The sequence below is a fragment of the Capra hircus genome, chromosome 9 (assembly GCF_001704415.2).
Source record: "Capra hircus breed San Clemente chromosome 9, ASM170441v1, whole genome shotgun sequence".
Lineage (NCBI taxonomy): Eukaryota > Metazoa > Chordata > Mammalia > Artiodactyla > Bovidae > Capra > Capra hircus.
Window position 1 is genome coordinate 19017660 of NC_030816.1, and position 15011 is coordinate 19032670.

General features: G+C 38.6%; 1 protein-coding gene across 1 annotated transcript in view; it reads left to right on the forward strand.

Annotated features, from left to right (window-relative positions):
• Positions 1-15011, forward strand: part of MAN1A1 (mannosidase alpha class 1A member 1) — a 172906-nt gene that overhangs the window by 136496 nt on the left and 21399 nt on the right. Inside the window, exons 7-8 of the mRNA XM_018053007.1 lie at positions 10982-11105; positions 12944-13037. Coding sequence (XP_017908496.1) covers positions 10982-11105; positions 12944-13037 — 218 coding nt within the window. The remainder of the gene's footprint in view (positions 1-10981; positions 11106-12943; positions 13038-15011) is intronic.

The window sequence follows — 15011 nt, forward strand, 5'->3', positions numbered from 1 at the left end:
ACTTAGCAACTACAGAAATAGATAAAATGAGAGTGGCTATTATTTCTAACTTTGAAATGCTATTTTGACATTTTCATTTTAGCATTTTATAATGTTTTCTACCGTTAAAGTTATCAAAAGCTACATTTTTGTGATGGCACTCATTTATCTGATTATTTCCTTAATGGTAAAATAAATATGACTGAATGGTCTCAAAATATTATACTCATGTATTCATTGTGGCATTTTACAGAACTAACACACATTATAGATTTTAAAAGTTAGTTGTGTTTGTCAGTGCTCATATTTTGAATATTCTACTGGGAAACAGGCAGTTTTACTATCAAAGTTCCACCAACTATTTGCTTAGTATTTTGAAATATTTTGTGAATGTTCGTATCAGAATTAGGAGACTACCAAAGGTTCAGACCATGTAGTTTACCCATTTTGATTATTTTTACTTTGTGAAAGTTTTTAGGAGATTGCATTTTTTTAGTATTTTTTTCCTATAATAAAAAGAATCTCAATTACTGAAAATATTCACACTTGTAAATTAAAGGTAAACATAAACTGAAAGTATTAATACATATAAAATATTTTAATTATAATAAACCTTACTCAGAATTTTAATTGCAGTAATATTAGAAGCAAATTTGTTACCCTAATATATAAATGCATCAAACATCAAATTATGGCCTATACTATGTGAGTATCTCTTTGAAGGAGTGGTGGTTAAAAAAAAAAAAAAAAGGTTTTTCTCTCCCCCTGTAGATCTTATTCTCTGGTTAGAGAGATGAATTTCAGCATGTGGAAAAATAAATAACAAAGAAGATGTCACCAGGCAGCATATAGCTAATTATACACAGATGATTCTTTAGCACAATTCTATTTTATATAAGGATGTCAGTGAGAGTCAGAACAGAACAGACGTTGATTTTATTGTAGTAGGTAATGTTCCGTTGAGGACACCTGTCTTTATTGCTGAATTTTCCTCAACAATTCATGCTTCCTCTTTATTTGTATTGTCCTCTTTATTCTTTTGTCTTAATTTTCCCTTATCTTTATGTTTTCAAACCTGTAGTTGCCACACTATTTCATAACACCGTTTTCCACAGTCTTGGAAGCATACGTTGTAGGCAGAAGGCAGGAAAATGAGAATGCAATAGCTGGTAGCTTTATTCTCCAGCATCTGTTCAGAGTAATCCCATAGTCTGTTTGTTCTTCCCACAAGCTATACACACATTTTTGTTTGTGTGATACTTCTTATGTAAAAATTCAAAACTAAGAAAACTACCATTTCCAATGATAAAGTAGTTTAACTAACCATCTAGTTTCTTTGGGCTGGTTAGATTTCCATTAGATGGTAAGAAAAATATCTAAATTTAGCTAATGTTACTTAAAAGAATGCATTGGTTATTAGACCTGATTACCTTGATATCATCCATTTTTTGGTGTAACTGATAGTGAGCTTTCCAGTAGTAATTGCTGTGTAGCTTTGACTGTATCTTACAATTAGTGGTGCCAGATTTTTAGCTTTCATGGACCTGGTAAAATTTCCCCAGTTATTGAGAGACCAGCCTTACATTGTCAGCATTTTTTTTCCATTAAAAAAAAAAAAAAGATGCTCAAGAAAACAAAAAGGAAAACTACCTCCTATCATCATTATTCCATTTGGGAAGAAAAAGATAAGCTTAACATCCCAAAAATAGGAAAGACATAGATTCAGAATTAAAAAGTCATTAAATTGAATAAAATTTAGCCTTCATAAAATTTACCATTCTTTGCATACTTTCCTCATTTCACCTCTAAGTTCTTAGAAATCACAACCTCAGGCTACCTCAAGTATATGGTAGAAAACTATATGATTAATCCAGTGACTATGTTTTTTCTTAACTTGGCTTTGAGCAGGCAGGTGTATGGTGACATTAATGTAGGATTATATAAATTAGGGGGAGGAGGCAATAAAAACACCCTTTTGTTAATTTTTTTTTCAATTTTATTACATGAAGCTTGAACTGAGCACCTCTCTTTCTTGGCAGTGCCTTAGACTTTGAGGTTGCACAGGTGCATAAAGCAGAATCTGTCTCCCTAAGGATTTAGAATCGGGTAGAAGGGAGAAATCCTGGCCATTCTGGCTATGGAAAGAGACTATTGTATAGCATACAGAGAATCAAAGACTTGGGGTCTGTACTGATTTCATTGGTCTTGATCTGTAGATGAGCCATAAGTAAGTGTTAGTCACTCAGTCGTGCCCGACTCTTTGCAACCCCATGGACTGCAGCCCACCAGGCTCCTCTGTCCATGAGATTCTCCAGGCAAGGATACTGGAGTGGGTTGCCATTTCCTTCTCCAAGAGATCTTCCCAACCCAGGGATCGAACCCAGGTTTCCTGCACTGCAGGCAGATTCTTTACCAACTGAGCTACAAGGGAAGCCCCAAGATGAGCCATAGACCCATACAATGCAAGGCAGAAAAAGAGGGCAGTGCCAAAGAATGTTCCAACTACCATACATTTGCACTCATTTCACATGCTCTCAAGGTAATGTCCAAAATCCTTCAAGCTCAGCTTCAACAGTATGTGAACCAGGAACTTCTGGAGGTACAAGCTAGATTTAGAAAATGCAGGGGAACCAGAGATCAAATTGCCAATATTCACTGGATCATAGAAAAGCAAGGGAATTGCAATGCAACATCTGCTTCACTGACTATGCTAAAGCCTTTGTCTAGGTCACAGCAAACTGTGGAGAATTCTTAGAGAGATGGGAATACTAAACCATCTTACCTGTCTCCTGAGAAACCTGTGTATAGAACAAGAAGCAACAGGTAGAACCAGCCATGAAACAACAGACTGGTTCAAAATTGGAAAAGGAGTATGTGAAGGCCATATACTGTCACCCTGCTGATTTAACTTCTGTGCAGAGTACATCATGTGAAATGCCAGACTGGATGACTCACAAGCTGGAATCAAGATTGCCGGGTGAAATATCAACAACCTCAGATATGCAGATGATACCACTCTAATGGCAGAAAGTGAAGAAGAACTAAAGAACTTCTGGATGAGGGTGAAAGAGGAGAGTAAAACCCTGGCTTAAAACTCAGCATTCAAAAAATTAAGATCATGGCATCTGGTCCCATCTCCTCATGGCAAACAGATGGGGAAAAAGTGGAAACAGTGACAGACTTTATTTTCTTGGGCTCCAAAATCACTGCAGATGATGACTGCAGCCATGAAATTAACAGACACTTGCTCCTTGGAAGAAAAGCTATGACAAACCTAGACAGCATATTAAAAAGCAGAGACATTATTTTGCCAACTAAGGTCCGTCTAGTCAAAGCTATGGTTTTCCCAGTAGTCATGTACCAGATGTGAGAGTTGGACCATAAAGAAGAATGAGCACCAAAGAATTGATGCTTTCAAACTGTGGTGCTGGAGAGGACTCTTGAGAGTCCCTTGGACTGCAAAGAGATCAAACCAGTCAATCCTAAAGGACTTCAACCCTGAATATTCATTGGAAAGACTGATGCTTAAGCTGAAGCTCCAACCACCTGTTGCGAAGAGCTGTCTTATTAGAAAAGACCCTGATACTGAGAAACATTGAGGGCAGGAGGAGGACGAAGTGGCAGAGGATGGGACAGTTGGATGGCATCACCAACTCAGTAGACATAAGTTTGAGCAAACTCCACGAGATAGTGAAAGACAGGGAAGCGTGGCATGCAGCGGTTCACGGGGTCTCAAAGAGTCAGACACAATTTGGCGACTATAACAAACGTCATCAAATCTGACTGTAGGCTTGGACCTTAGGTCATGTCTTGGAATGATGTTATATGTTAAACTCTTACAGTAGTGGAATAATTATATCTAAAATCAAAGGAAGGGAATGCTGACAAACTATTAATTTTATTAGTGAATTTCCATTTGGAAGATGGAACATCCTGTGCTTCTGTTCCACCCCGAGGTTTATTAGAAAAGTGTCTGGATGTGAAGTCCTTGTCTGTAACTTCTGCTCCTCCAGTTCTAAAGGACTTAATGTGATGATTTATAACAAATGGATTTGAGCTACCCCAAGAGTTCTAGAAGCTACCAAATGTGATGGGATGTAACGAGCCCACTTTGTAAGGAGAGAGATCTCTGTAAACAGTGGACATATATGCCTCCAGTATACATTCCCAAGCCCATCCTCATTATCAGTTCAGACAAGCTAACAGCTTCCAGCTGGAATTGATGTCAACATTTTTTATGTAAAAGTAAGTTAGCCTTATCAAAGGTCTGTACTTATCAGCAAATTATTTATAGTGGTAAAATCATAAATAAAAAATAAATTAGCTTCAGTGTCCATCAGTAAGGGGTTGTTGTTGTTCAGTTGCTCAGTCATGTCCAACTCTTTGCAACCCCATGGACTGCAGTACACCAGGCTTTCCTGTCCTTCACTATCTCCCGGAATTTGCTCAAACTCATGTCACTGAGTCAGTAGGTGTATATTTAAGTAAATTAGAATATATCCATTCAGTCAGATACTATGATTTCAGTACTCCACAACAACAATGATGTACATTGATTGGCATGGAAAATGTCTGTGAAAAAAAAAATGTATATTTAAAGCAAACAAGTAGAATATGAATTTTTTTAAGTATGATAAAGTAAATATATGAGCATGCTCACACATCCTAAAGTCACTGGAATATTTTCTCGTTAGTACTGCCTTTTGGTGGGGTTCCCTGACCTAATGGTAGGATATTCCATGTGCCCCATAACGGGGAAGAAAGTACATTCAGCTTATTTTCAGTCTGTTGAAAGTGGTTAGGAGGGGGGCCTTACCTGAAGAGCAGCTGGAAAACAGAGTTTTAGCATCTTTGAATCTCGGGAGCAAATCCGTGATGGAATTAGAGAGAACTTAACATCTCAGTCTTTGTAGCCCTGAGCTTATCCTCCAATCCAAGATGGTCAAGTACAAGGACAGCAGTATTGAGGGTGAGAATAAACTAAAATAATAACTATTCAGTTCCAATTCTGTCTAAAGTAAATACCTGCAAAGTGGAACAAGATCTGGATAATTTTTAAAAAGTTATGTGGGCCCTTGGTTAAAAAATTTTAAGTATGAAAATTCTTTAGAGGTATAATCCACATGCTAGTATTCAGAAACAGTTAAGTACTGAATTATGAATTAATTCAGTCAAGTGACTGCCCTTTATTAAAACAGCTTTCCCTGGAAGGATAGCCCTCAGGAGATCAGTGCTCCCCAGTCAGAATTTCTGTGCATGAGCTACAGTGGAATCATGTCTAGTCTTAGTCCCTGGAATTGTAGTCCAAGTCTTAATGAGGTCTTAGGCTAGAAACTTGAAAGACTGGCACTGTGCGAACCTTTGCAGGAAGGAAGCATTTGTAATAAGTGAAGCTGAAATTGCTTAGTCTGGAAATCAATTAGCTTTGGGAATTCGTTTAAATGAAACAATCATCATGAACTTTCTAATTATTTTTTCCTAATTTGTGCTAAAATCCAAAAGGAATAATATTGGATTATCTGCTGTTCTGAATTAAATATCCTCGTGTGCCCCTTCATTTGCAAACAGAAGTAAAGCTTTACAATGATATATAGAACATGGGAAGTTTTTTTTCTTCCAAAACTGGTTAACTCTATAGCCCCAAGGAATAAGCTGTATTTTGGACTGTGAACTTGAAAGAGTTTGTTTACTAATCGGCTAATCAGAAATTATTCAGGCAAGAATCCTCAAGAAATGTCTTTATTGGCCCATTTCCCATTTTATAAAGAAGAGCAGGCAGCAAGGAAGAGTAACTTTAAAGTCTGTAACAGGGCTTTATAACCGTTCAATGTTTTGCTTGTATATATTCATCTGGCAGTTTTTTAGAATTGTTCAGGTCTATAAATTCTTTGTTACATTTGACGATATTAAGAAAACAGGTGTATTTGTTAATGTTCTAAATTGTATCTGGGAAGTAACTATAACATATAACTTCAGGTACCTGGATTTAAGATTAATTTGAGGGGGTATACCATCAATCCTGAACAATCCTCCAGCTACTTGATTCATTATAAGCTCTGGCAGAAGAGTTTGCATCTCTTTTGAGTTGAATCTCACAGGATTCAAACGGGAGTGGAATAGCATCATTACTACTGTACTTCCTTTCTTTGGTGCTGTTAACTATTCCCAAGAGAAGGAAGGGAAACACACAACGCCCATTGCTTATCAGAGTTATAAGTTCAGTAAATAATTATACCTTCCTTCTTTTGAGTGCGGTCGAATGAGGAAGTATATTACAGCTGCTAATAAACCACATTCAAATTACAGTCTCTAAAGCAACAAAACGGTAATCCATATTTTCAAAAGAATCATAGCAGCTCAGTTTTTTAAAAGACATGTTTCTAATTGCAGTTGCCAAAGTCAGTTATTTTCTGATGTGATGTTTTATTTTCAAGGAATTATTACCTTTGTAGAATTGTGATGTTTTAAATTAAAAGTTGAGATGCATGTATTAAATAATACTCCACTTTAAAATGGAAGAACTGAAGATTGGAGGAAACAGAGATAAATGAAATTAGGATGATACCAAAGTTTGAAGTTCTATTCTAGGATTCTTTGAACCAAACACTTAGCAGCTCTTCACATCATGTTAATTGCCTTTCTGTATGTATTTCCATATGCTGAGTCATCATTTTGGCTTAATATGCAGTCACTATAACAAGATTGGCAGTATTTAAGTATTCTTTCCTTTCATGCTTGCCTTATGGGATTTATAGTTTCTGAGCACAAACTGTTATTTTATCTTTAAAACACTCTTCTAAAATATTAGTGCTTGTAAAATAAAAATAAAGAAGATGATTTCCTTTAAGATACTGTGACAACAGAACTAAAGGTAAAGATATTTAAAATCCCTTACGCTCTCAAATGAAATTCATTTTGACCTTATTTAATATAAAGATGTAATGATTCCTTATCTGATTTCTTGAAACCCTTTCAGGACTTACATTTAAGAGCCAGTGTAACCATTGATTTTATAATTTTACTGAAATATATTAATTTTGTAGGTTGAAAGAATGGCAACCGAAACTATACTTTCATATAAGCATAATACATGCATTTGGAGCCCAGCTTCCTTTCTGTTCATATGACACATCCTTTGCTAGTGCTTTTAATGTTTTGCTTCCTGAATAATTAGTGATACAGTACTGTTTTCCTTCTGATATGAATGAGTGCAAAGACAGAGAAAGACAGAACATATATATATGTGTGTGTGTATATATATATATACAACCCTTTTAAAAATCTTTATTTTTTCACATATTGAAAAATTTTCAGTGTGTATCTGATATTCTCTTGATTAACCACATTAATAGCAGAGAGCAAATACCAGCATACAAAAGTAAGTTGAATTTTATTTAGAACCTGCACTGCTTGTTTTGCATCTGAGTGCCCTCCCACACCCTCTGATACCCTGAATTTGAACTAGTCCCTGAAGATCTGGAAACGTGCCGTCCTCTTCCTTCTCTAGCATGGAGTCATTGTTCCCCCTTGCTTGGTTTTGTAGCTTTGTTTTTTATAGATTCTCTGGAACATGGAAATTTGTAGTTTTGCTAAATAGGCTTATTGACTTTGGTCAGTGATGGAACGGTTAGAATAAAAAAATAATATGTCATGACAGCAAATTAATGACCAATTACTCTATGCATTTGCCATATTTTAATAAAAGTTGAAGTAGCTGTTCATCCTATTTGGATGACTGGCCATTCCTTTTACCTAAGCCAACCATGAAAATAAAAACTGACTCTCAGTCCCAGAAGTTAGGAAGTGTAAGGCATTTTCTAAAATAAATATTTTCAGATCTCTGTCTTTTATTTCTTTTTATTAGGCTTATTATAAATCTGTGTTTTAGAAACAAAACCTAGATTTTTCTAAAAAGAAACAGGGAGTAAGAAGAAGGCATGCCATGTCAGGTACCAGTTTGTCGTCATTATTTTCCTTTTCCTGAGTGTCCTTAGAAGCCCCGCGGCAGAAGCAGTGACAGAACAGAAGGGTTTACCCAGGGCTGTGAATGCCTCAGATGAAAAACAAAGCAGGTGGGAAACCTAGGGTCCACCAGGAGCAGTGTGTCAGTGGCGCCAACTTGGAAAGAGAGGAAAGGGACAAATCCACAAGCCTCCAGGTGTTGTTTTTGATCAGCTGCTGAGTTGTGTCTGACTCTTTGTGACCCTGTGGACTGCAGCACACCAGGCTTCCCTGTCCCTCACTATATCCTGGAGTTTGCTGAAAGCCATGTCCATTGAGTCGGTGATGCCATCCAACCATCTCATCCTCTGTCACCCCCTTCTCCTCCTACCCTCAGTCTTTCCCAGCATCAGGGTTTTTTCCAGTGAGTCGGCTCTTTGCATCTGGTGGCCAAAGTATTGGAGCTTCAGCTTCAGCATCAGTCCTTCCAATGAGTATTCAGGACTGATTTCCTTTAGGACTGACTGGTTTGATCTCCTTGCAGTCCAAGAGACTCTCAAGAGTCTTCTCCAGCACCACAGTTTGAAAGCATCAGTTCTTCAGTACTCAGCCTTCTTTATGGTCTAACTCTTAACATTCATACGTGATTACTGGAAAAACCACAGCTTTGACTAGACAGACCTTTGTCAGGGAAGGGATTTCTTTGCTTTTTAATATGCTTGTCGTAGCTTTCCTTCCAAGGAGTAACTGTCTTTTAATTTCATACTTGCAGTCACCATCCACAGTGATTTTGGAGCCCAAAAAAGTAAAATCTGTTGCTGCTTCCACTTTTTCCCCATCTATTTGTCATAGGTGGTGGGACCAGATGCCATGATCTTAGTTTTTTGAATGTTGAGTGTTAAGCCAGCTTTTTCACTGTCCTCTTTCATCCTCATCAAGAGGCTCTCTAGCCTCCAAGATTTGGCTTCAACTTAACCTTGTAGCCTTCTCTCCTTCCCGCCTTCCCCTCCCTCCACTTACCAGTCTCTGGAGCTACCTCCAGTTCCTGGCTAGCCCTTCTGTTATGAGTCTCTCACTGTCTGGATTCTCTGTCCATTCTTCCCTCACTATTTCTTACTTACCCTCCAAGAATCAACTCAAGACCCTTCTTGAAGAAGCCATCTTGATCACTACCATGCTGGATTGCATGTCCTGGCTCTAGGCGCTCAGAACACTTCACACATTTAACTTAGCTCTTATTGTAAGTGATTAGAATTATTTATGCTTGGGTCTTTCTCTCCCATTATACTAGAAGGCAGTTAAGAGTGATTTGTTCACTATAAAAATCCTTTGAACCCAGTGTCCTACTGTAGTCACTGGCAAAGAGTTCAGTTCAGTTCAGTTCAGTCGCTCAGTCATATCCGACTCTTTGCGACCCTGTGAACTGCAGCACACCAGGCCTCCCTGTCCATCACCAACTCCTGGAGTTCACCCAAACCCATTGAGTCAGTGATGCCATCCAACCATCTCATCCTCTGTCACCCCTTCTCCTCCTGCCTTTAATCTTTCCCAGCATCAGGGTCTTTTCAAATGAGTCAGCTCTTCGCATCAGGTGGCCAAAGTATTAGAGTTTCAGCCTCAGCATCAGTCCTTCCAATGAATATTCAGGACTGATTTCCTTTAGGATGGACTGGTTGGATCTCCTTGCAGTTCAAGGGACTCACAAGAGTCTTCTCCAACACCACAGTTTAAAAGCATCGATTCTTTGGCACTCAGCTTTCTTTATAGTCCAACTCTCACATCCATACATGATCATTGGAAAAACCATAGCCTTGACTAGACGGACCTTTGTTGACAAAGTAATGTCTCTGCTTTTCAATATTCTGTCTAAGTTGGTCATAACTTTCCTTCCAAGGAGTAAGCGCCTTTTAATTTCATGGCTGCAATCACCATCTGCAGTGATTTTGCAGCCCAGAAAAATAAAGTCAGCCACTGTTTCCACTGTTTCCCCATCTATTTGCCATGAAGTGATGGGACCAGATGCCATGATCTTCGTTTTCTGAATGTTGAGCTTTAAGCCAACTTTTTCACTCTCCTCTTTCACCGTCATCAAGAGGCTCTTTAGTTCTTCTTCACTTTCTGCCATAAGGGTGGTGTCATCTGCATATTAGGCATACAATAAATGTGAACCTGAATGAAAACCAAAATATGGATTTTCAGCTTCTGCAAGGGAATTTATTGGTCAGGAGAATCATTAGCGTTATTCTTTATTTGAATTGTCACCTGTGTTTGACATTTTAAATAGCCTTCCCAAAATAAACTATACCCAAGGGTATGGCCATGTCTCAAGAGTCGCTTATGCGTTTCTGTGTCAGTGTACATTTGGGACTAACTCTTTCTAAAAAGCATCTCACTAAGATAAGCCACAAGGCAATCATTTTTTAAGTGTATCCGTTTGACCCCTTTCAGATTTGAACTACATAATTTTGTTGAAACTTTTGAGCATAAATTAACTAGATCATGGAATAATACAGGAGTGCCTTAGAGAACAGGTAATATTGTATGAAGGGAAACATAAGAAAGGACATCAAGTAAATGGGGAGGAAGTTTGAAGCGAGTTGGAATGAGTGTTGGATCTTATATCCAAGAATAATGTTTTATAGAAAATGTTATATGTAAAATCTATAAAACCCCTGGACTTTTATTAAATAAAATGTTCAAAGTCTTTATGTGGGTTATGGAACATGGTGGGGGTATTTTGATCTGATTTTGTTTTATATTCTAATTGGAATGGGTGTGTATCTCTATATGGCACCTATACCTTCTAAAATATTTGTTCATCAACAGCAAGCACATAACAACTTCTTTCTGACTTACATCAAAAGTAATTTTCCATCTGGAGATAAGGGTCAAAGCTTGAAACCAGTAGCCAAGGAAAACAGCAGTGAATATTTTAAAATATATAAAGTGATTTGTTAGCTGAAATGTCGTTATTCAAAAACTCTTTAGCTTCTACTACTTAGAGCTGCAAAAACATGGAATTAGTCTGACCCATAACTCTTCACTCTCTTCTCTTCTGTAGTGGGATTGGAAGGAACTGGCCCTGGGCCTCAGGAGGAAGCAGTATTTTGGCAGAATTTGGAACTCTGCACTTGGAGTTTATGCACTTGAGCTACTTATCAGGAAACCCCATCTTTGCTGATAAGGTGAGATTCTCCAGTCGACCCTGCATTGCAAAAGAGTACCTATAGGAAAATATCCTCTCTGGGGAGATTTCGGCATATGGAATGTGGAAAAGAACAACCAAGTCTAATGGAGCCCTTCGTGAATTTTTGTTACATGCAGCATTGCTTGTAACCAAACTAAAAAGCACTATTTCACGGCATTATTCTAACAGTGCAAGAGGGCCTGAGTTACATGTCTGATTCTCTGCACCTCCAGTAAGTAACTTTACCTCTCTGAATTTTTTCCCTTTTCTCAAAAACAGTGTTTTGTGGACTATGTGAACCACACATGGGAAAGAATTTTTTTAAGCTCAGTTTTACAAATGCGAGGTAGCAGTTGAATTGATTTTTAATTTTCAAGAAACACACCCACCACGCCACCACTCTGCCCTTATCTAGCTTTCACCCCGCTTTGTCGGCTCCCCTTCACAGCAGCGTCCCTTGGGCGCATTGTCTGTGTCTGTTGTCTTCTCTGCCTGACTCCCACTCCCTGGAGCGCTTTCCTGCCGGGCTTTTCTCCAAGCCACACTGTTGCCACATCCAGGGACTTTTCTCGTCTCTCTCCGTCTTCCTCGCCCTCTCAGCGTTGATGCGCTGGATCACTTCCTTCTCCAGGAGGCTTTCTCTGGCCCTGGATGCAGACACGCAGTACTCCCCTAGGTTGCTTCCTTCTCACTCTCTTCTGTTGGAGCCTCCTTATCACCCCACCCTCTAAACACTGGAAAAGCCCAGAACTCAAACTGGGGGCTCTTCTCTTCACTTTCACTCTTTCCATTATTCTCCCCAGTCTCATGACTTGACGTATTATCTGTATGGTGACTGCCTCCACGTTTGTAAGTCCAGTCCCAACCTGGCGCCTGAACTCCAAGCTCTATAGCCAAGTACCTGTTCAGCATCTGCACTGTGAGGTCGCTCAGACAAGTCCCACTTAAAACGCCTCACACCTGCTTCTACTCTAGTCTTTACTGTCTGGGAAAAGACGCCTCAGTTTACCCAAGGGCTCAGACCAAGACTCTTGAAGTTATCATGGTTCTCCTCTTTCTCTAAACCTCAGGTCCAAACCATCAGGAAATCTTTTGCATCCCATCCCCTGTGCATTACCCTGGCTCAGGGACCCATCATCTCTCACCTGGACTGTGCAGTAGCTGTCTGACTACCACTTCCTCTCATACCCTCAGTCACACTGATCCTGTAAAAATACAAGTTTTCAATGGCTTTGCATCTTCCTCAGATTAAGATATGATTGGAGAGGCCTGCACAGTATGGGTCCTGGCTTCCTTTGCTTCCTCACCTTCAGCCTAGGTGGTCTTGCCAAACCCACTCTCTTCTCAGGACTTTTGTGTACTTGCTCCTGCATTGCTCTGCACTGCTTCCTCTTTTATCCTTTAAATTTGTGCTTAAACACTCTCCCAGTGCCCTCCCCAGAGCACCCTAACCGAATGCAGCCTCACCACCTCCTATCACTCTGTCCCATTACCCTTTTGTATTTTTTATAGATTTTATTACCACTTGACGTATTTGTTTCTTAGCTGTCTCACTCCACTGGATGCAAACTCCAAAAGAGTAATGACTTTGTTTATCCAGTGTATCCACTGATATAGTCTACTTCTTTATATGGTATCTCACGTATGGTAATCAGTGTGACTATATTCACTTACTGTAATTATTTGTAAGCTGGTGGCAACTATCTTTGTTCTAATACTGCATCATTTAAATCAACTTTTATTCTAACATGGAAAAAAGGTAATCAAGAAAGAGAAGAATGGCACCAAACTTTTTTCTTTAGATTTTTCATAGTAACATTTCATTTTCTATTGTAGGTAATGAATATTCGAACAGTACTGAACAACCTGGAAAAACCAGAAGGCCTTTACCCTAACTATCTGAATCCCAATAGTGGACAGTGGGCTCAATGTAAGTCAAGAGTTAAGCTTTGTTTTAGCTCTTTATAGTACCCAGCACTGTTCTAGTAACAGAGAGAAGGAACACCAAAATAGCCCAAATCTTGTTGGAGAATCCTTAGAAAAGAGGAAAGTTCCCTTCATAAATAAGCTTCTGTCATAAGGCAGACTATAACTGTTAACCAGGGGAGCTTTATTGTTTTATTTTTCATGCATAACTGTGAGCCTTATTATCTGTAAGCACATTTAAAGGTGTTAATCAGAAAGGCAGATCTGGTCAGGGTAGTGTGGGGATGATAGCCTCTAACAAAGTGATTATGCAGACAAGAAAATTGTTCCTTTGTGCTAATGACTAGCAGGATTTTCCCAGAGTAGTTAGAGCATTCTATTTCATAACATTTTCTCTTTCTGCTTGGCTACAGGATGAAAGCGGAGCCTGAATCTTTAAGGGCTGAGAAATTGAAGGAGCAAACAGGGTACTTTTCTTTAGTCAGTGTTAAGGCGACAGATAAAGGCTTCTCACCAGGAGAGCTACCTTTACCATAGGAGAAAGTATTGTGCTGGAAGCCCTCACTTAAGATCCTCAGGGACTTTGACCAAGGCTATAAAGACTCAGAGTAGCTGAAAGAAATGCTCTCAGGCTGATTGGGAAAAACAGTGGTAGATTAAGCAGCACCTGAGAGCAAATGAAGACTCCTAAATGAGATGCCTGGCAGTGACAAGGATGTTAGCGACACCTTGAGATTTTACTCAAGAGTTTTTTCTTTATATTTAAATAGGGTATTAGATGAGTATGCTTCACTGTTACTTCACAAGTATTTTTCTTAAAAAGTAATTTAGTAGGAAAAAATGCGCTAAAATCTGTGTCTGCGTTAGTATTGTCTGTGGAAGGCTTGGCATTGACATCATAAGTCCACAGTCAAGGTTGCCACTTACCCTAAGCATGGTCTGCTAGGTCATTAGAGGTTCTTTGGACCTCTCAGGGGATCTCCACAATCAAAGCTATTTTTATAATAACACTTTTCACCATGTTGACATTTGCAGTTATGTTGCAAAAGCAGTAGTGGGTGAAACTGCTAAACCCATGGTGAGAATCATGCCAGAGACAGCAGATACTAACAGGCAAACCTCAGAAACATTGCTGGCTCCGTTTCAGGCCACTGCAGTAAATCAAATAGCACAATAAAGCAAGTGACACAAATTTTTAATTTCCCAGTACATATAAAAGTCATGTTTATACTGCAGTCCATTAAGCATACAGTAGTACAATATTATATCTAAAAAGCAATATACATTCCTTAATGTAAAAACGCTTTATTGGTAAAAAGTGCTAGCCATTTTCTGAGTCTTTAGCAAGTCACAGTAGCATCAAAGATCACTGATCACAGTTGACCATAAAAAATATAATAGTAGTGAAAGACTTAGAAATATTGGAAAATTACCAAACTATGATCCAGAGACAAGAAGTGAGCAAGTGGTGTTGGAATAATGATGCCAGACTTGCTGAATGCAGGGTTTTCACAAACTTCCAACTTCTAACAAACTCAGGCAATAAAATGAAGGGCAGTAACTTGAGATTTGCCTGTGGTTATGTCCTTCACTACAGATAACCACAACAAATAAAAAGATGCCACTTTCGCTCATGAATGCTGTTAATGAAGCAAAACATTTACTGATTCTAGTACATCTCAGTCACTGAGTAGATCACATCCATGTAATATTCTGTATGATTAAATGAAAAAGACACAAAACGCTTCTGCATGATGAAAAACCTCATAGAAAAGCACTTGTGTTGTGATTTGAGTTGCAAGCTGAACTAGCTGCCATGCTGTTTCATGAGTCATCATTTTTACTTGAAAGAAGTGCTGAAGACAAACTGATTATTCAGACTTGGGTAATTGGTAAATGTCACAAAAATGAGCATGTTTCTTCAAGGAAAATGAAGAGTGTCTCTACCAAAGATAAAACTTGAGCTTATAATTAGAAT